The sequence below is a fragment of the Hippocampus guttulatus genome, chromosome 18 (genome assembly GCF_054856545.1).
Source record: "Hippocampus guttulatus isolate MCC_2025c chromosome 18, RoL_Hgut_1.0, whole genome shotgun sequence".
NCBI lineage: Eukaryota > Metazoa > Chordata > Actinopteri > Syngnathiformes > Syngnathidae > Hippocampus > Hippocampus guttulatus.
This window is the reverse complement of record NC_141278.1, coordinates 5534184-5551309: the sequence shown is the minus strand read 5'-3', so window position 1 is coordinate 5551309 and position 17126 is coordinate 5534184. Positions and strand designations below refer to the sequence as shown.

The window sequence follows — 17126 nt, the reverse complement described above, 5'->3', positions numbered from 1 at the left end:
TACTTGTAATGCAGTAGACAGATACTGAACCATGGTTCTGTGGTAAATTGCAACAAGATCATAATTCCCGTATTTATCCTTTTTGGGATGCTTTTGTTTGTTGGTGGTTCTCGAGATATTTCTAATGTGAATTGGATGCTTCAGATCGAAGATTGCGACACACTAGGAAAGTTCAAGCAAAGCAAAAACCGATAGATTGGCAATCAGAAAGGTAAGGCTGTTTAAAATCACTTTATTATCACGTGTTATGCGGGCAAATCATATTTTCTGCTTCATGTTAGATTTGTTTTTTTTCCTCCATTCTTTTTAATGACATAACACATTTGTACAAACCAGTTTTAGAAATCTCCACAAACCGGAGCCTTTGAGGCTAACCTGGCAAAAAAATCTATATCAAATGACACGGCGAAGAACACAGTTTAGAAAAAGATTTACAAATGAGATGTTGCTAGAAAATACCCCCCCCCCCCCAAAAAAAGTTGGTTGTCACACAAAATATGACCAAAAAAAAACACATCGAAAATGGTTTGGCATCAACTTTTTTTTTTTTTTGCTTTTTCATTTTCTCCCCAAAAAGAAGAAAAACACATGGTGCAAGGAAGAAATAGAAGTCATACTAGAGCAAAAAAAAAACAAAAAAAACCCCTCAACCATGCCGTACACAACGTTAGAATCAACACTCACAAACAAATATAAGTCCAGCAGGAAAGCAAATATTACAAATCAAGGATAATAAATTAGCTTTACACAGTGGGCTGCTGTGTGTTTCATGGGAGGGGCTGTATTTCAAAGCAAACTCTATAAAATATACCTTTTTTTATGTAAATAAGACTGTACGCACTGGACTAACACTGAGCAACACCACCAGAAACATCTCATCACCACATAAACAGCCCGAATACCCCCCCCTTCGGCCTGGCCTGTGCTCATCCCGCCACCACCCGACCGACCACTTTGCTCGCCCTTACATTTCCTCAGCTTGTGTTAAGGAGGGAGCAGGTCACAGAGCAGGGGTCAGGGTGGCAATCAGAATAGCACAGAAACCCAAAAGCATCCTCGTTGTCCCTCTCAGCTGCTGGAACTCAAATGCACAATAGTGATAAAACGTCAGGAATGAACCAAACAACCGCTCTCGTGTGTGTGCTCTTGTTTCCGCCAAACCCTCCTCCCTGACAATGTAAACATGTTCCCCTAGATTGTCATTTAAGTATTGCTTTCATCTCACAAACGTAGTTGTAGAAAGCTAGATTGTTTTCTTTTATAGAAACCTTTTTTTTTTTGCCATGGCCACTGCAGCAATAGGAATGCATTATATATATATCTTTCCATATGTGCTTTTTTTTCTGTTCCTTTCTTGGTGAAGGAAATCTCCTTTTTGTTTTCTAACAGTTCATAAAGGAATCCACACCTGAATCAGATGGGAGGACAAAACTCAAATTACAGTAGGTAGATCCTCAACATGACACACACTCACTCACACTCACACACACACAAACCATAATCATAGGTTGACTTGCACACACACACACACACGGTCCCAAGACTGCCTCGGCTCTGCGACAGTCCCCGTACCTTGATTGACCCTCAGCCCTGTCTGACAGGTAAGAAACAGGTACACAACTTTGTGCATAGAGATAGATGTTCGCATGATTTAGAAAAAAAAAAATCATTATTGAATGTTTTTCTTAATCTCAACACAACGCTTCCCCTCCCACCCCATGATAGAGCTTATCTTTCATAGCTGTATTTTATAATTGTGTTGTTGGCTTTTGACTGTGTGTTGAATGATGCTGATCTCGAATTTTTTTTTTGTCTTCATGAAGCATCTGTAAAAGAAAAGCAGCCACACCAGCAATCCCTGTGATTAACGGCAACCACCTATTCAAACTCCTCCTCTTCTTCCTCTTCCTCCAGGTGATTGGAGGTGGTGGGCGTTTCAGGCTCAGAGTCACGGGAGAGGGTCGCCACGGTGACGATTTGAGGGGAAGCCTGGAGGCCCTCGGGGGCGTCGTCCTCCATGTTGTCGGTGGTGATGATGGCCACGGCGGCCCCGCCCTTTTTGTTCTGGTGGGTTTTGATGTGCTTGGAGAGGTGGTCGCTGCGCATGAAGCGCTTGGAGCATTCGGGACACTCAAAGCGCTTCTCTCCTGTTGGAGGTCAAAAACACGACTATCTTAAAAGTCATTCTTTAAAAAAGTCAAATAGCTTTTCGGAGTGTGCTTGCTGGGTTTCGTACTGGCACAATGCACATTCTATCCCGGATGTTGAGCTGAACTATTCTGAAAATTAACTATTTTTTTGTTTTCAATATTGCGATTGCAGTGTAATAGATATATATTTTTTCAAGGTCCTTTTTACTTGTATTTTTTAAATTGATTTTGAAACAACCGTGACTGTGAATCCCAACTACAGCAAAAGCATTGACCAGGCGTTCTCAAGCTTTTTTGGAATGCCCATTAAACATAACCACCATAAATGCCGTACGAATTAAAAAATTGTCTATTTTTGAGAAAAGAAGTTGCCCTGTTTCAATAACAAATTAATCCTTTAAAACAACAACAAAAAAAGAGACTAATAAAGGTTTTCTTTCTTATCTTATAATGTTCAAGTTGAATCTGGTGTCCATGCGGATTGACTGTATTGTGACGGCCCCCTGTTTCTATACAAGCACAATATTTTTTTTTGCCAGTTATGTTGCAGACCTCCAAACTATGGCTTGCAGATCGCAGTTTTACAACCACTGTTATGAACAAATATGGGCTAGCTCTGATACGTTACAAGTATTTGAAATGTTTGCATGTCCAAATTTTGCTCTTGAAATATCATGGTTCATTTTCAGCACCCGCTTTATGATCAAATATGCGTGTGTGTGACTGTAGCACCTGTGTGCGTTCGCCGATGTCTCTGCAGCTCGTCGCTCCTGGTGAACCTCTTGCCGCAGAAGATCCAATTGCAGACAAACGGCCTCTCCCCCGTGTGCCAGCGCAGGTGGGCCCTCAGGTGGGAAGTCTTGCCGTACACCTTTCCGCAACCTTCCATGTGGCAGATGTGCTGCTTCTTCTTTGTGGGGTCACCACTGTTTCTGCGCCAGAGGGCAGGAGTCTTTATACTGCAGCACTTTGAAGTTAAGATTGCATAATTTCAACTGCGGGATCAAGCGTTACTTTGACCGTTGGATGCGAATTACCATCTGAGTTTTCATTAAATTACACTTTGCCCCAATTGTCACAATTTGGATATTTTCACTTTAGGGTGTACTCACTTTTGTTGCCAGCGGTTCATTCTACATTGACTTTAGAGTTATTTGAGGGCAAAATAAATTCACACTCTACTGTGAGATTTGTCTCAAGTAAATTATGGTTGGGAAACGCCGCACTACGAGTGCTAAATGTGAACTTTTAAGTTTTAATTTCAGATTCAAATGTGTTAGTTAAAGCACACCAGACGATCCATCAAACAGCAGTTTACTAACATACTTCCTACCTTGCTTCTCCGTCTCTGCAGTTTGGGCAGGAGCAGGCGACTCGACGCAGCCTCTTGCTGGGTGGTCCCTCCTGGTCTGAGGAACTCTGCACAGATCCTAACTGATCTGGACTCATTGACGAGCTGGATGCCACATTCCCTACCGTGACCGTCACAGGGGACGACTGAACTTTGACTCCATCCTGTCCTTGAGGTTGACCTTATGGTGAGAAATGGCACACAAAAGCATTCAAAACGTGTTTGTTCGATTCTTAGTTGGAGATAGAAAGTAAAGTTCAGGACAGGCATCCAAAATTGGATGAATTTTGAATTCTTACCCTGTAAACCTGTAATAGTGAGGGGCACACCCTGCACCTGGAGCCCGGCACCGGTGAGCCCAGCAATGCTGACCGTCTGTACGCCAGATCCGGGGTTGATCTGAGCTGCACTCAGTGTCAGGGGAGTTCCGCCCAGGGAGACCAACCCTCCACTCCCCACTGTTGTCCCACCAGCCACCGGGGCAAGCGTAAGCTGCTGTGGCATTGCAGCTCCCAGGCTGCCTTGGAGGGAGACGCCACCAGGGAGCTGTAGTGTCTGCCAAGCGATCTGCCCAGAAGGGGACAGTGTAGGTGTACGAATAAGAACTTGGGCTGGATTCTGGAAGGCCTGAATGGGCTGCAGGGTTTGACCAGGGGCCAGTTGGAGAGTCTGAATGTGCTGTTGCTGCTGGCCTTGATTTTGACTTGGTGCTTGGGGCTGCAGCTGGATCTGCTGTACCAACTGATGTCCCACTTGACCCACGATCACCTGCTGAATGGTTCCCGATGTGTCCGTTTGGCTTTGGACCCCATTGGCCTGATTCTGACTTTGAGAGTCGGCCTCAGTGCTTTGTGCTTGGTTTTCAGTCGCTGCAGCCTCAATACCAGCAGAGACCACTTGTGTTCCATCTGACACGCCGTCGCCTTCGTTAACCGGTGTTGATGCTGCCCCAGCGACCGCTGCGGTTGCCATCAGCTGGTTGCCACTGGCAACAGAAAAAGTGCCATCTGCTGATTGGATAAGCTGCACGGCCCCGCCTCCTCCAACATTATTGATCACGGGCAAAGCCAAAGTCATGCCACCAAGGTTGATGGGTACTGTGGTCATGACAGGAGTCTGAGATCCCTGAAGGGTCTGCAGCTGCAGGGGGAAAGACTGAGCGGGACGGATTTGCAGGGGGACCGTCTGATTGGCTGTACTTGACAGGATAGCCTGCTGGTTGGCTGTCTGGAGAATGGCCTGAGCCTGGCTTGGACTCGGACTCTGGATGAGCTGAACTTGCTCTGGCAGAGCCCCGATGGAAGCCTGCTGAGTTGGGCTGATATGGATCTGCTGTCCATCTGTAGTCTGCAGGTGAGGGATGACCTGGTACTGCACCCCACCTCCAGCATTGGGCAGGTTCTGAACCTGGATTATCTGGAACTGCTGCTGCTGATTGGTGGTCACACTATTGGTCCCAGCTATGGCTTTCACCTTCACAATGGGAAAGATGCAGTGAGGACAATGAAAAGAAATGCATGGGTGGCATTATCAATTAAGTGAGACCCCGCTATTCAGAATCCACACATATTGGCACCCCCCTTGTTTTGCTAATAACGGAGAATAGGTTCCAAACCTCTTTTAAAGAATCCACTAGCAAGGGAATTTGCAAATGCTGAGCCAAGAATATGCAGGGGTTCACCATATTAACACAAATTCATCTCTGACCTTGCGTCCAGGTGAGCTGTCGTTAGGAACGGTAGTGGCCACTGTTGCAGCTACCGCCTGGTTGGTGTTCTCCTTGGCCATGGTAACTGGGGCTGTAATGATCTGCCACCCGTTCCCCGTGAACTGAGCCGGGACCAGTTCCAGCTGCTGGGGAACTAGGGCCTGGCCCCCAGATGTGTCCACTACAATTTGACCCTGGAGCTGACCTGCTTGCAGTTGAATCTGACCAGCCTGGAGCTGGATCTGCTGGGGTCCTGTCTGGACCTGGGTCCCCTCCGCTCCTCCCTGCCCCCCGATCTTACTGCAGGTGGCCGCCAGCAGAGCCAACGGAGAGGGCTGAGAGGAATCCTATGAAGGACAAAGTGGGTGAGTAAAACGAAGGGACAACTCGGAACTCGTATGCATACGCAAACAAGCACCACCTCCAAGTCAAAAAAGCCAACGGGTAGGGATGGGCTTGACTTATTCTGCAGGCAAATACACAGCTTGACACAAGAAGGAAAAAGAAAAGGCAAGCCATGGGTGGGGAAAAGATGGTGTTGAAAAGAGAAACACAAAGCTGACAGAAAACGAGCTGTCGGTAGAAGTGGGCAGTATTACAGGAAGCGAGTGAGTGGGCGTGTGAGAACCACATTTTCTCTTTTTCTCAGAACACTGCAAGAAAATGCCGCCTTCTCTCGCTCTCCTCACAGGAAGTAGGTCGCAGGCACAACATAGCAGGTTGATTTTGACACTGCAGCAATACATGCGCGAACAATAAGTGCATTTGAAAATTCCTCCCAGAAATCATCTCCAAAATATGAACTGGAAATCGAAATCTCATACCACAGCCATTGGAATCCATAAGCAGAATTAAAGCATTCTGAGGCTAATTCAAAGTGACACTTCTATAAGTACAATGGCTGAAGTGTGGCAGCCATGCAAAGCTACTCATGAGGCTTTTGGGGCTGGCTCTCAGCTGGGCTGCACACAAGCAGGAAGTGGAATTGACGAGGGGAACGCCCCCAGAGGTGTCTGGCTTACTGGCGGGCTGGAGCGAGAGAGGGAGTGCGCGCATTTTCTTGGCCTGAGGGCAAAGCAAAAGTAATCAAGTTCCTTTTGACTACCTGTGATCCAGAATGTTTCCCCTTTTTTGATGCTTTCCCGCCGTCAGTTCCAGATGATTCCTTCTTGGAGTCTGGGGAGAGGGCACGATTCAAAAGTTAGAATAGCAAAAGTCACAATATCATCATCAGGTGTGCCTATACAAATTCATGTGCAGAATGGGTGGCCTTAGTGAAATAGCAGCACGTAGCGAATCAGCGCGACAACGGTGCTATTGATCATTCCCAGTAACCACATCAGTAACATCATAGGCTTCCTATCTGTCAGACAAGGGAGGGAGAACCGGGGGGGAGGAGACGGCGAGGAGGAGGAGGAGAATACCTACCACTCATAACGCATGAATATACCAAGAGGAAGAGGGTGTAGTTCACGATAGAAGGCCGGCCGGCCGGGAGCGGAGGCGGAGGACGGCCTATATGTTGGGCTCTGGGCCGTGGCGGATCTGCCCGTTTTCACGAAACCACCCACCGTCCAGGAAGGGCGGTGCCAATCCGAGACACAGCCGAACGGCCCCCACCCCTTCCCGGTTCACAAAAATAACGGAGAAATCTCCAGCCGTCCCCCGCAAGTCAGCTGCGCCCCTCGCACACGCGTCGCGCGTCTCTTGAGGCGGATAGAGCGTCCGTAAACGCGCAAATTAGCGCTTATCACGATAGTCTCCACAACGGCGTTCGCAGTGTGTCAGCGAAGAGGCCCACCCACTTCCATTTAAGCATCAGGACAACACCCCTGTTGTGCCGTGCCCGCTTGCCGCCGCTGCATCTGGCACGTCGTCTCCGTCCGCGAGCCCACCGAAAAGCAGCCACTATTTGTATTTCACTCGTATTCCGCTTTTATTCGTTCACACTTTCATTTTTGGGGCTGGAAAGGGGGAGATACGCTCAGATAGCTGTGGCTTTTGTGGGCGGACGCGCTCCTCCCACTTATTCAGATTGGTTGACGGGGTTTGGCGTGCGAGGGTTCAGATGGGAGTTGTATTTTGCTCAAGCCTCACCTCCTCCAATGCCATTGGGCGAGCGGGACTACATTTCCCATGACGCCCGTGAGCTGACTCGCCTCCCGGCTGAAGTGGTGCTAGTCAAGTTAGTGTGAGAGCGACGGGAGGGCGTTGACTATTATGTTCGTGGCTTTAAATGAGGAAGAGAGGCGTGTGTGGAACGGGGGCCACTCGTGAAAGGGTGATCAAGTTTTTGAGATTTTCATTTTTATTTTTAAATTTGAACTATAAAAGCTTGCACGATACGGCTTTTTTTCCAAAGTATCTGTTGTGTTCTGTTGTAATTTATAACTGTGACGTTTCTGGGAAAAAAATCCACCTGTTGCTGAACCTAACCCTAACTTCATATTATTCTTAATAATTGTAGTATTACTGTGATTATCAAAACCTGATCTGGCACAGAAAAAAACAAGGGCAGATTTGTAATCGGCGCAAAAAAAGCTATATAATACAATACAGCCTGATTTATATAGCGCTTTCACAACCGCTGCAGCTGTAACAAAGTGCTTAACAAAACTTATGTGAAAGTTTTAGTCCACCGATTTTCATCATTCTACTTTTCTCCACTGATTCAAACAATTTCAACTTTGAGATTGTCACCCCATTTAGGACATCTTGGGAACTATTTTCCACATTCGCCAATTTCCTACTTTTGCCACAGTTCCACAGTTTCCTTGAAACTAATTTCCATAAAATTGAAAGGAGATATATTTCAAACCTTCATATTTTTGTGTTCTTCTTGAGCTTTTTAAATTAATTAAAAAGAGAAATAGTGATCTGTCTCCTTCAGTGAAGTTCAAATCAAAAAGTACAAACTGAAATGTACCTATCAGAAACAAAATAGTACCAATTGCATTCAATCAAGTTGGTTGACTTTTTCGCTCTGCCGTTTTTTTCATTGTGCAAAGGTTGGAGAAAGTCACTCTACAGCTTTTTGTGTCTGGAGTAAAAGTAAACAATTGTTAGAAAATAGTCAAGAAAAGTATAAATTCCATTAATAAACAAAAAAAAACCCACGAAGTATTCGTAACACAACTGCTATTTTTGTTGTTATCAATATAAACTGATTACTTTCGGCCTCTTAAGACTGCTCAAGACTGGACTTCTTCCCAGTCCTTTTTTGATGATGGAAAACAAGTTGTCCATTGTTTTCGTTTTGTTTTGTTTTGATGGTCAACATTGACCTTCAGATCAAATCAAATGATTACATCAGTTTGACTTTGTAACGTCCAAGGACGAATAAAAAGACGACATTGACCGAGAGGTTGTATAATCCTAAATAGAAATACTTCATTAAGTGAGCAGGGTTTTTATTTTTCACTGTAACACTCTACATAATTTGATTTTTGTGTGCACAGAATTTACTCCCTCTCCACACAAGCACACGTTTAATAAATGCGGCGTAACAGCCAGCCAAGTGCCCCCGCCCCCGGGCCACATTGCGAGGCGTTGCGAAGCAACGAGGCTTGGCCTGGGGAAAAAAAGGGGAGTCGCCTTATGCGAAATTATTCAGTACTCCTAGTGCATTTCTGTACAAAGATTTGACACAATTTGACAATCAGTAGGGATTACGCCAATCTGTATTCCTTTTAGAAAAAAATCTTCTGGATTAAAATAATGTGAGGTTTTCTTTGGAAATTCAGTCGAAACAGTGTGGAAGAGTGTTATTCATATATTACATCAGTAGGTGGCGCCACACACAAGCTAAACAGTATAGTACAGTACAGTACCTGTATACTGTATTTGAAAATAAGTCATTTGTTTTTTTCACTTAAAATATCCTTGAGTATAAATTTATTAAGAGTATTTCGTAAGTAAATTGAAAGTTTTGCTATTTTTAGTTCCGAATAAGTAATGGGATCCAACAACGAAACCAAAATGAGTTAATATTTTCGAGAATAGAATAAGGAAATACTTCCTCCTCATAATACTGCCTTTCTTGATGATTGCATTTCGTCATCAGAGCTGTGAATAATTTCACAGGATATTTTAGTGGAGTGATTTTTTTTCCACTTCTGTAACTTTGTAATCACACAACACATATCCTACTGTATGAATGACATAACATTAATAATGTGTGCGTGAGTTGATGAATGTTTGTGTGCTGTGTTGTCTTTTGTGCAATGATGTTCTCTCTTTTTTTTTTTTTTTTTTTGGCAGAAGAGTGGGTGGGTGGTGTCCATTTGTCACTGGAAGCAGTGGCGTCACAGTGTCTCCTCTTAAAGGTAAGTCTGGAAAGACAAAGAGATTTACGACTGACGTGAGTTTTGGCAGAAGCTTCTTCTGTTGATGTGTGTGTGCGTGCGTGTTACTCACCACTCACTCACTGAATTGGACTTGCTTGTTTGAAAGTTGGCAAGGGCACAATTGTAATGAGTGGATTGACGAGATTGCACGCTGAAAAAAAAAGCTGTGTGTCATCTTGCAGCCAAGACGGTTATGCAGCAAGATGAAGAAGACATTTTCTACTGTGTCCACTAGTATCATCACCATAGAGTTTTATTAGAGTTTTGCAGTGGTTTAAGTGTGGTCAGTTCCTGTGAAGGGGCAATTGGCGACTTGATTCAGCATTCCCTCACGACTGATTTCAGCATTTCAGCATTCACACACTACTGAAAAGCATATTTTAGGATGTTACATGAGAGCATTTCAGTATAGTAGAGTGTTTGTGTATAATGTGAGAGCTCTGCAATGCTGTGTGTGAAAGCTTTCAGTCGTGGGATGGATTGTGTTTTAGACATGTGTGAGCAGGACAACAATTTTGTAGCGGGTGGTCCAATGAGAGCATTTCACAATGATGTATGAGAGGATTTCAGCCACATGTGTTCATGTTTAGTTTGCGTCTGAAAGTGTTTTAGTTGAATGTGAGAGTAGTTCAATGGTGTATATGCACATGATACCGAAACGCTCCCACGGTGGTATATTTTTTTTTCCTCTGAGCTCAACGTGAGTCATTTGCTTCAGTGAAGATTCACGGCCTGAGAATTTCCAGAATGCGTCGACTGGCGTCTGCGACAAGAACAGGTATTTATAATGTTTTTTTCAGCTGACTGGAAGCATGCTCATGTCAGCTCATAACACACCAAGTACACCTTCCTTCAGTACTTTACAAACTCGGACAGAACCCACCAAAATGATGTGACAACTCATACAGCAGTGATCCATGAGAGTAAGTTGACCCCACCCAGGTAGATGAAGACAAGAGCGGAGATGCCTGCAGGTAGCACTGCAGGTCACTTGAACTGAGAGTGAACTCTGGGTGGACCCGTGACCCTTTTGACCAACTGTTGTTTGGAATCTAATTTAACATCCTCTCCACTTTGAGTTTTAGCTTGTGGAAATGTTATTGTCTTGTTCTTGCCATGGATCAAACACCTGTTTTGTATTTTGCCATTGAAGCTACTTCAAGTTGTGCAAAACAAAGGCCCAGAATACTGAACCAGTGGATGTACATTCAAAAGTTGGGAGGTCAAACTAACTTCTCCTGTGGTAATTGTGCATCCTGGATTTGTGTGTGAAATGTCATTTTGGCCTCACAAAGAGTATACAATTATTTGATTTTGTTCCATTTCCAGGCAGCTATATTGAAAAAGACTCCGCAGCACAAAAGGAAAAGAGCCATGTGCCGCTTTCAGACAGTGAGCAGCCATGTGGCGTCTGGGGCTGATTCTTTTTACAAGTGTGTGTATACTCCTGCCCACAATCTGGCTTTGAAGACGATGTCCATGAGTCGGGGAAGACCTTTCCAGTGCCGCAAAGTGAAGGGTGCAGCGCGCCATAAAGATCCAAAGGTAAGTGTGTCAAATTGTGCATCAGCGTGCGTACCTGAGCGCAGGACCTGATCCGACTTGCCCGCCTGGCGGAGCTTGACGCCATCCCATCGTTTGGGGCCTGTCTGTGTATGTCCTGAATGACGGCCCAGAGGCGCGAGGGGGCTTGAGGTGGCAAAAGAAATGTTTCATGTTTGACGGGAAACATCAGTACAATAGCGGACGTGAAACCACCTGAAGCTGCAGTCCGAGTGTGTGTGTGTGTGTGCGTGCGCGCACGTGTTCACCTCTCCCTGCTCTGATTGATGACCTCTCATGTACCGTTTCACATACATGTGATCGTGTGCACGTGTGCACTGCTATTGTGTTCAGGAATAAATTAACAGGTTGTTGCATGGCAATTTGCATGAAAATGCAAGCAGGCCATTTCCGGTCAATTTAACAGCAGGTCATTCTATTCGATTCATAGCCCCCCCTTATGAAGTTATTATACATTGATTGTGTCAGACTGCTGAGTAGTACTCCCATTCACCCCACCCCCTCCCAATGGGATCACCCAGACCCCCGACCCCCAAATGCTGAGGTAGCAGTGATCAACTCCATGAAATTCATCCATCAAGACAACAAGTGAAAAATGATGTCCGGAAGTATATGATTATGCTCCTCGGCTTGTATGCAACTCTCTCTCTCTCTTTCTCTCTCTCTGTCTCTCTCTCTCTCTCTCATGTATGAAATTAATTGGCAAAGACAAATAAACATTCGCTATAATTATGGTTATTTTTATGAAATGAAGTTTCAGTCAGTTTGTTTTTTAAAAGCATTCTTGTGTTCTTATTTTATTTCATTCACACAAATATATATCATTTTAGTTTGTTATTTTGTTAACTTGAACAACCTTGCTTCAGTCTCCTTCCAATGAACCCCCCTTCACCCCCCCCCCCCCCCAAAAAAATTACCAGGGGAGGTCAACATTCCCCTTTAATTATTTTGTCACTTTGAATCACGGCCCCCTGAAAAGGGACCCGACACTTAACATTTTCTCAAGAGAAGTGTAGCCATTCATTACAGTCACGATAAGAAGGATGATTATGTTCTTCGTTCTCAAACTTTTCAGTTTTTGCCTTTCTGTGCAGCCTGTTGAGATAAAACAACCAAACAAACAAAGGAATTAATCAATATTACTGGTGTGCGATTGTAACCAAAGCAGAAATGCATTCTTTTTTTTTTTAAGTCACTTGTTTAATTCACGTTCAACCTAGACTTGTTGCCCATGAATACCTCATTTGTATCCTCATTTCATGAATGTGAATTACTGTGCATAGTATGTAAATGTAGGGTACACATGAATGCGAAATGGGCAATTGAACAGCGTAATTGTTCAGCGGGAATCTTCTCATTGTGTTGCGTCGACACATGAGATGACATCCCTGACTCTTGCGCAAGTCTTGGGGGGAAAAAAAAAAATCAAAATCCTGTACTATATAATGAAACTACTTTCTCAATTCTAAGTGCGTTTGGCAAAGCTCGGCAGAACCGCTCTCATGATGCAACGTGCAGTTTGCGTGCCAAGGTGAGGGGAAACCCTGGGAGGTTATTTGCCACTTTGTTGATGCTGTTTCCAAGGCTTTTTTGTTTGTCTAGCCTGTCAAATCAGTTTTGAGAGCACATAATTGTCAGATAGGTGTAATTGTGGCTGTTGTTCCAGTTAATTGCTAATGAGTAAGAAAGCAAATATTGTACATGGGGAATGTTTTCATAGTGGCGAACCTGAAATGTTGTTCATCAGCTCGACGCCGAGTAACGACAGACACGTCCGTGTGTCGATGACAGGAAGCCATCGATGTGCAGCTCAAGGCACATGTATTAAAATGCCTCTTCCCCTTCTCGAAAACCAGAACGCAGCTTCATTTGTTTGGAGAGGATCCATTTTGATGGCCTCGAAAGACAAATTCCTATCAGTCAAAGGTCATCTGAACAAAACTCTGGCCACCATCTTGAGTAGAAACATGTTTACAATTGTCATTGGTCTTGAGAAACTTTCCTCTTCAATTGTGCTGCTTATTTTGGTGTGTGTGTCTGCGTGTATGCGCCTGGTGTTTGAAATAGCTTTTATAGCAATCTCGTAACTTTTCTGACACACCTCATATGGTAGTGAACTGCTAGGATTTTTCTGGGTTAAAGTATTGCGAGCCCGAATCAAAGGTGGATGTTACCAAACATTGCCTCTTTGCTTTCAGTTGTTTTGGAGGTGGCAACCATCGCTTATTAGCTCCACCTGCAGGACTGGAGTTGAACAGTCTGCGGTACATTTGGATTTATGGTTAGGCTATGATGTTTTTGAATAGCATTTAGAAACACCTGCGGGTTACCTTTCACTTCATCACGAGTTTTTCTGTTCTTTTTCTCTCACAGCAACACGGAGGATGCTAAAGTGGACCATGGAAATGCAGGTATGTATTGACATTTTTTTTTCTTCCTAATTTAACATACTTTTCTGTAGTATGCTGTACAATATGCGCAGTGGCAGCCCACTAATGTTTAATGACCATTCACGTTACGGTTGCAATCATTTGCAAAAACTTCAGTATAAGAGTTGGAAGCAGTGAGCATCTGTAGCAGAGAAAATGCTGACATAGAGCATGGACAGGACTGCACAGACGTTGAAAAAATGTTTTGCTTTGTATTTTGTCCTTGTACTAATTGATAGCATAACCCCCTGGTTGTAGTGAATATATATTTTTTGTCATGTTTTTCCGCTTGTCTTTTCACGTGGTCATTTCCTTTCTAATTGTCCCAGCAGGGGCAGCTGAGCAAAATGGCCGCCGTCCGATTGCAAGAGGATCCCTTTGACGGCAACAAAAGAGGAGGTAAGCAAAACTCAGAGGAGAAATAAAATACTCCAACCATCAGTCTTCCCACCCCCGAGATGTGCCAGATCTTTATTTCACTCTTTTCTTCTCTGCGTTTTCTGTCTCGGTGGCCACAAAGTGCGCGGAGAGTGCGCGACCATCTTTTTTTGTTGACGTCTGATGGCGCGTGATAATGTGGTCATTATCATGGCTTAAAGGAACAGGTTGTGCCTCAGACAGGGTTTCATTATGGGGCTTTTCATGCTGGCGCGCACACACACTTTCAGTGTGGGAAAAGAATGCGCGTAAAGGCAGGACAGCTGTTTGGGTGGCTCATGGGGATGACGATCAGGTTAGAGTGAAGATGGCCGACTGTAAAGTCCACCTGTGAAGGAATCGGTGCCCCAGGGGGCAAAGGCAAGGCACACTAATTTGGTCATGTCCACTGGCAGTGCATTAAAAAAAAAAAAAAAAAACATGACGCACCAACACTAACAATTAAACAGATTCAAATAATTGACTTTATCATACTTAAAAAATATATTACTTTGACGGTTTCAAAGTTTCCACAAAGCGATTGTCCGACCTCATGACAGCAAAGATACAAAACTGGTCAAATGCCACAATGCCAGAGGTCATTTCAAGCCAATTTACCGTACCCGCTCAATCACTCAATTTGCTCCACTGACTTTCATTAGACTGTCCCACAAATAGATGTAAGCGTTCAAACATTAAATAAAAAAAAGCGATGTGTCAATTCATGGGGTTAAAGTTGTGATTGACGGTTTCACATGATTGATAAGAATAGGAAAAGCACAGGAAGGAGGTGTTTTGGGGGCGGAATCCTGCATTTGTTTTGTTGAATGATGTGAAATTGCAGAGGCAGTGAAGTTGGTGTCCTTACTTACCTCCCCCCCCGCCCCTGGGGCGGATTTAACCGCCCCGGGGACAGGATGGAATGGACCGGTCCGACCTCTCCCTCTGCCAGGTCTTGACATCTTTACAAGCATTCATCTTTAACCGCAGTTGTATGTTTGACACGTTTATCGAGGCCACATTACACGGGCATACGCACAGCAGGGTTGTCATTAGTATGGCATTTAAATTCATTAATTCATTTTATTTCAAGTAACTTGCAGAGCAAGCTTGTTCGGGGTTTTTTTTCTCAGTTTTTCTTTTTTAAAAAAAAATTCTTAACCAACTGTAACCTTCCTCTGATCGTACGTGAATACAAAGCAGTGATGAGATGAAATCATCCATTTTCTCATATCGCCACCTGGATAATTTAGAGTCTTGGATTAAGGCGTCGGTCAAAAAATAAAACTTCAAGCAATAACATTTTGTTATTTCACTAACACGCCATTTCCAATCAAGTGCTTCTCTGGAGTAACAGATCAGTGTGCGGCAGCGGGGATGTGCCTGCCTTTAATGTGTCACTCCCATACTCTCAAATCGCTGTGAAAGGACCAAAATCTCACTTTTTGCGGCGCTCAATTTTTTTCTGCATGGAAATTTACATCCTCCGGCTGCGAAGTGCAAAAGACAACCCGCGTTGGCCTCTGATTGGTCCATTGGCCTCCAGGCTTCCGAGGCACGAGGAAGCATCAAGTACAAAAGAGCAGACAAAAGCGCACTGTGACACACGCACACAAAACACACACAGACCTGGACAGCTCAAACCATGGCTGCAACACTACTGGGGGTAAGTTCACATTTGTCTCTATAACGCACTTTTTAATTATTGAAAAGCCCTGATGGGCGTTAACTAGATCACTTGAAGTTTAATGTTGTCATGACTGTTTATGTAGGATGTGTTTTATGGTTCAAAATGAGATTGCTGCTCATCTCAAGGGGCCAGCCATACTTACAATTGAAATTGAATTGATCACATTACATGAATCAAGTTACACGCAGTTGTAAAAAAGTCCGTGTGTTCCCACAGGAGGACCACCGGCTGAGCAGCACCCCGCTGGCCATGTTGGCAGCCACTTGCAGCAGAATCGGGGAGTCAAGCCCCTCCTACTGCACCCCTGACCTCTCCTGCATGCCCACGGGACTCTCCAAGGGCTTCCACCCGTGGAGAAGGAGCGTCCCGGCCGCCACTTGTCTCACCTCCAAGAGTAACGGGATGGGATTCTCGGACACCTCAAGCACCTTCTCGGTGGCCAACACCAACGAGTTTTCAGCTTACCAGAACTCGGGGCAGTCCGACGCAAGTTTTCCCGAACAGCGGTCCATGTTTCTCACCAAGTTACCGGCCTCCGTGGAAGGAATTTACCCGCGGCTCCACACGCATCCGTACGAGTCATGGTTCATGCCTGGGGCGGAGGTCGGGAGCGGGCCTTCGTCTTGGTGGGACGTCAGCACCACTTGCGTGGATACTCCCAACCCTGCCGGGATGCCGTCATCGCTGAGCGGCTACGGCTCCTCCGAGCACAACCCCTGCGCCGTTCAGCATCTCCTCCCCGGCACGCAGCACCTGTTCAATGGCTTCAGGCCACCCTACTCGGAGTCCGCCTCCTCCGGTTCCTCCGCGGGGAGCCCGGCGCTCCGTCCGCCGGCATCTTCGCGCTCCTCCTCGCGTCGCTACGCGGGCAGAGCCACTTGCGACTGCCCTAACTGTCGGGAGGCGGAGAGCCTCGGTCACGACGCGTCGAGCCCGCGGCGCAGGGCCGTGCACAACTGCCACGTCCCAGGATGCGGGAAAGTGTACGGCAAGACGTCCCACCTGAAGGCTCACCTCCGCTGGCACACCGGGGAGAGGCCGTTTGTGTGCAACTGGCTCTTCTGCGGGAAGCGCTTCACGCGCTCCGACGAGCTCCAGAGGCACCTGCGCACGCACACCGGGGAGAAGCGCTTTGAGTGCGCCTTGTGCCGCAAGAGGTTCATGCGCTCCGACCACCTGAGCAAACACGCTCGGACGCACGGCCCCGAGGGGACCGAACACGGAGTGGAAGAAGACGGGGTTGGGAAAGGTAACAGAGACACGGACAACAGCGTGGGCGGAAGCCCGAGGCAGTCCCCAGAGGTGGACCTGACTGTCCAGGCAAATGAGGTGAAATAAACAACATTTTTTTTTAACATCAAAAAAGAAATGGCACTTTATGATGACTGTCAGACTAAACACGCTTACCTCATGTTATTTGTAGGCTTCTAAAAAAATAAACATTCTCTTGTTTTTACTTTGCTTCATTGTTT

At 45.4% G+C, this 17126-nt stretch overlaps 2 protein-coding genes across 7 annotated transcripts; one reads left to right on the top strand and one right to left on the bottom strand.

Annotated features, from left to right (window-relative positions):
• Positions 1-216: 216 nt before the first annotated feature.
• On the bottom strand, positions 217-7202 carry sp4 (sp4 transcription factor). 3 transcript variants are annotated; one of them, XM_086137435.1, is made up of 7 exons: positions 6638-7202; positions 6315-6385; positions 5209-5556; positions 3801-4974; positions 3484-3682; positions 2883-3082; positions 217-2147 (listed from the first exon to the last, which is right to left on the bottom strand). In XM_086137435.1, the coding sequence occupies exons 1-7, from the start codon at positions 6642-6644 to the stop codon at positions 1879-1881; spliced, it is 2268 nt and encodes a 755-aa protein (XP_085993561.1). In that variant the 5' UTR covers positions 6645-7202; the 3' UTR covers positions 217-1878. The 3 variants fall into 3 exon arrangements, with proteins under 3 accessions (XP_085993561.1, XP_085993562.1, XP_085993563.1); XM_086137436.1 differs by having other exon boundaries at positions 2883-3076; XM_086137437.1 differs by lacking the exons at positions 6315-6385; positions 6638-7202 and adding an exon at positions 6034-6145.
• Positions 7203-9462: 2260 nt separating this feature from the next.
• On the top strand, positions 9463-17110 carry sp8a (sp8 transcription factor a). Of its 4 annotated transcripts, XM_086137632.1 has the most exons (7): positions 9463-10333; positions 10709-10798; positions 10885-11100; positions 13317-13399; positions 13492-13529; positions 13877-13946; positions 15871-17110. In XM_086137632.1, exon 7 carries the CDS (start codon positions 15904-15906, stop codon positions 16990-16992), a length of 1089 nt encoding a protein of 362 aa, XP_085993758.1. In that variant the 5' UTR covers positions 9463-10333; positions 10709-10798; positions 10885-11100; positions 13317-13399; positions 13492-13529; positions 13877-13946; positions 15871-15903; the 3' UTR covers positions 16993-17110. The 4 variants fall into 4 exon arrangements, with proteins under 4 accessions (XP_085993758.1, XP_085993759.1, XP_085993760.1 ...); XM_086137633.1 differs by lacking the exon at positions 10709-10798; XM_086137634.1 differs by lacking the exon at positions 13317-13399.
• Positions 17111-17126: the final 16 nt, after the last annotated feature.

Excerpts from the sequence above, each read along its gene's own strand:
- sp4 (XM_086137435.1), bottom strand. Across the intron at positions 4,975-5,208 it reads ACAGCTCACCTGGACGCAAG|GTGAAAGCCATAGCTGGGAC; the intron begins GTCAGAGATGAA and ends CCCATTGTGAAG. Across the intron at positions 3,083-3,483 it reads TGCAGAGACGGAGAAGCAAG|AAACAGTGGTGACCCCACAA; the intron begins GTAGGAAGTATG and ends CCTCTGGCGCAG.
- sp8a (XM_086137631.1), top strand. The coding sequence starts at position 15,610 with ATGGCTGCAACACTACTGGGG. Across the intron at positions 15,631-15,870 it reads TGGCTGCAACACTACTGGGG|GAGGACCACCGGCTGAGCAG; the intron begins GTAAGTTCACAT and ends GTGTTCCCACAG.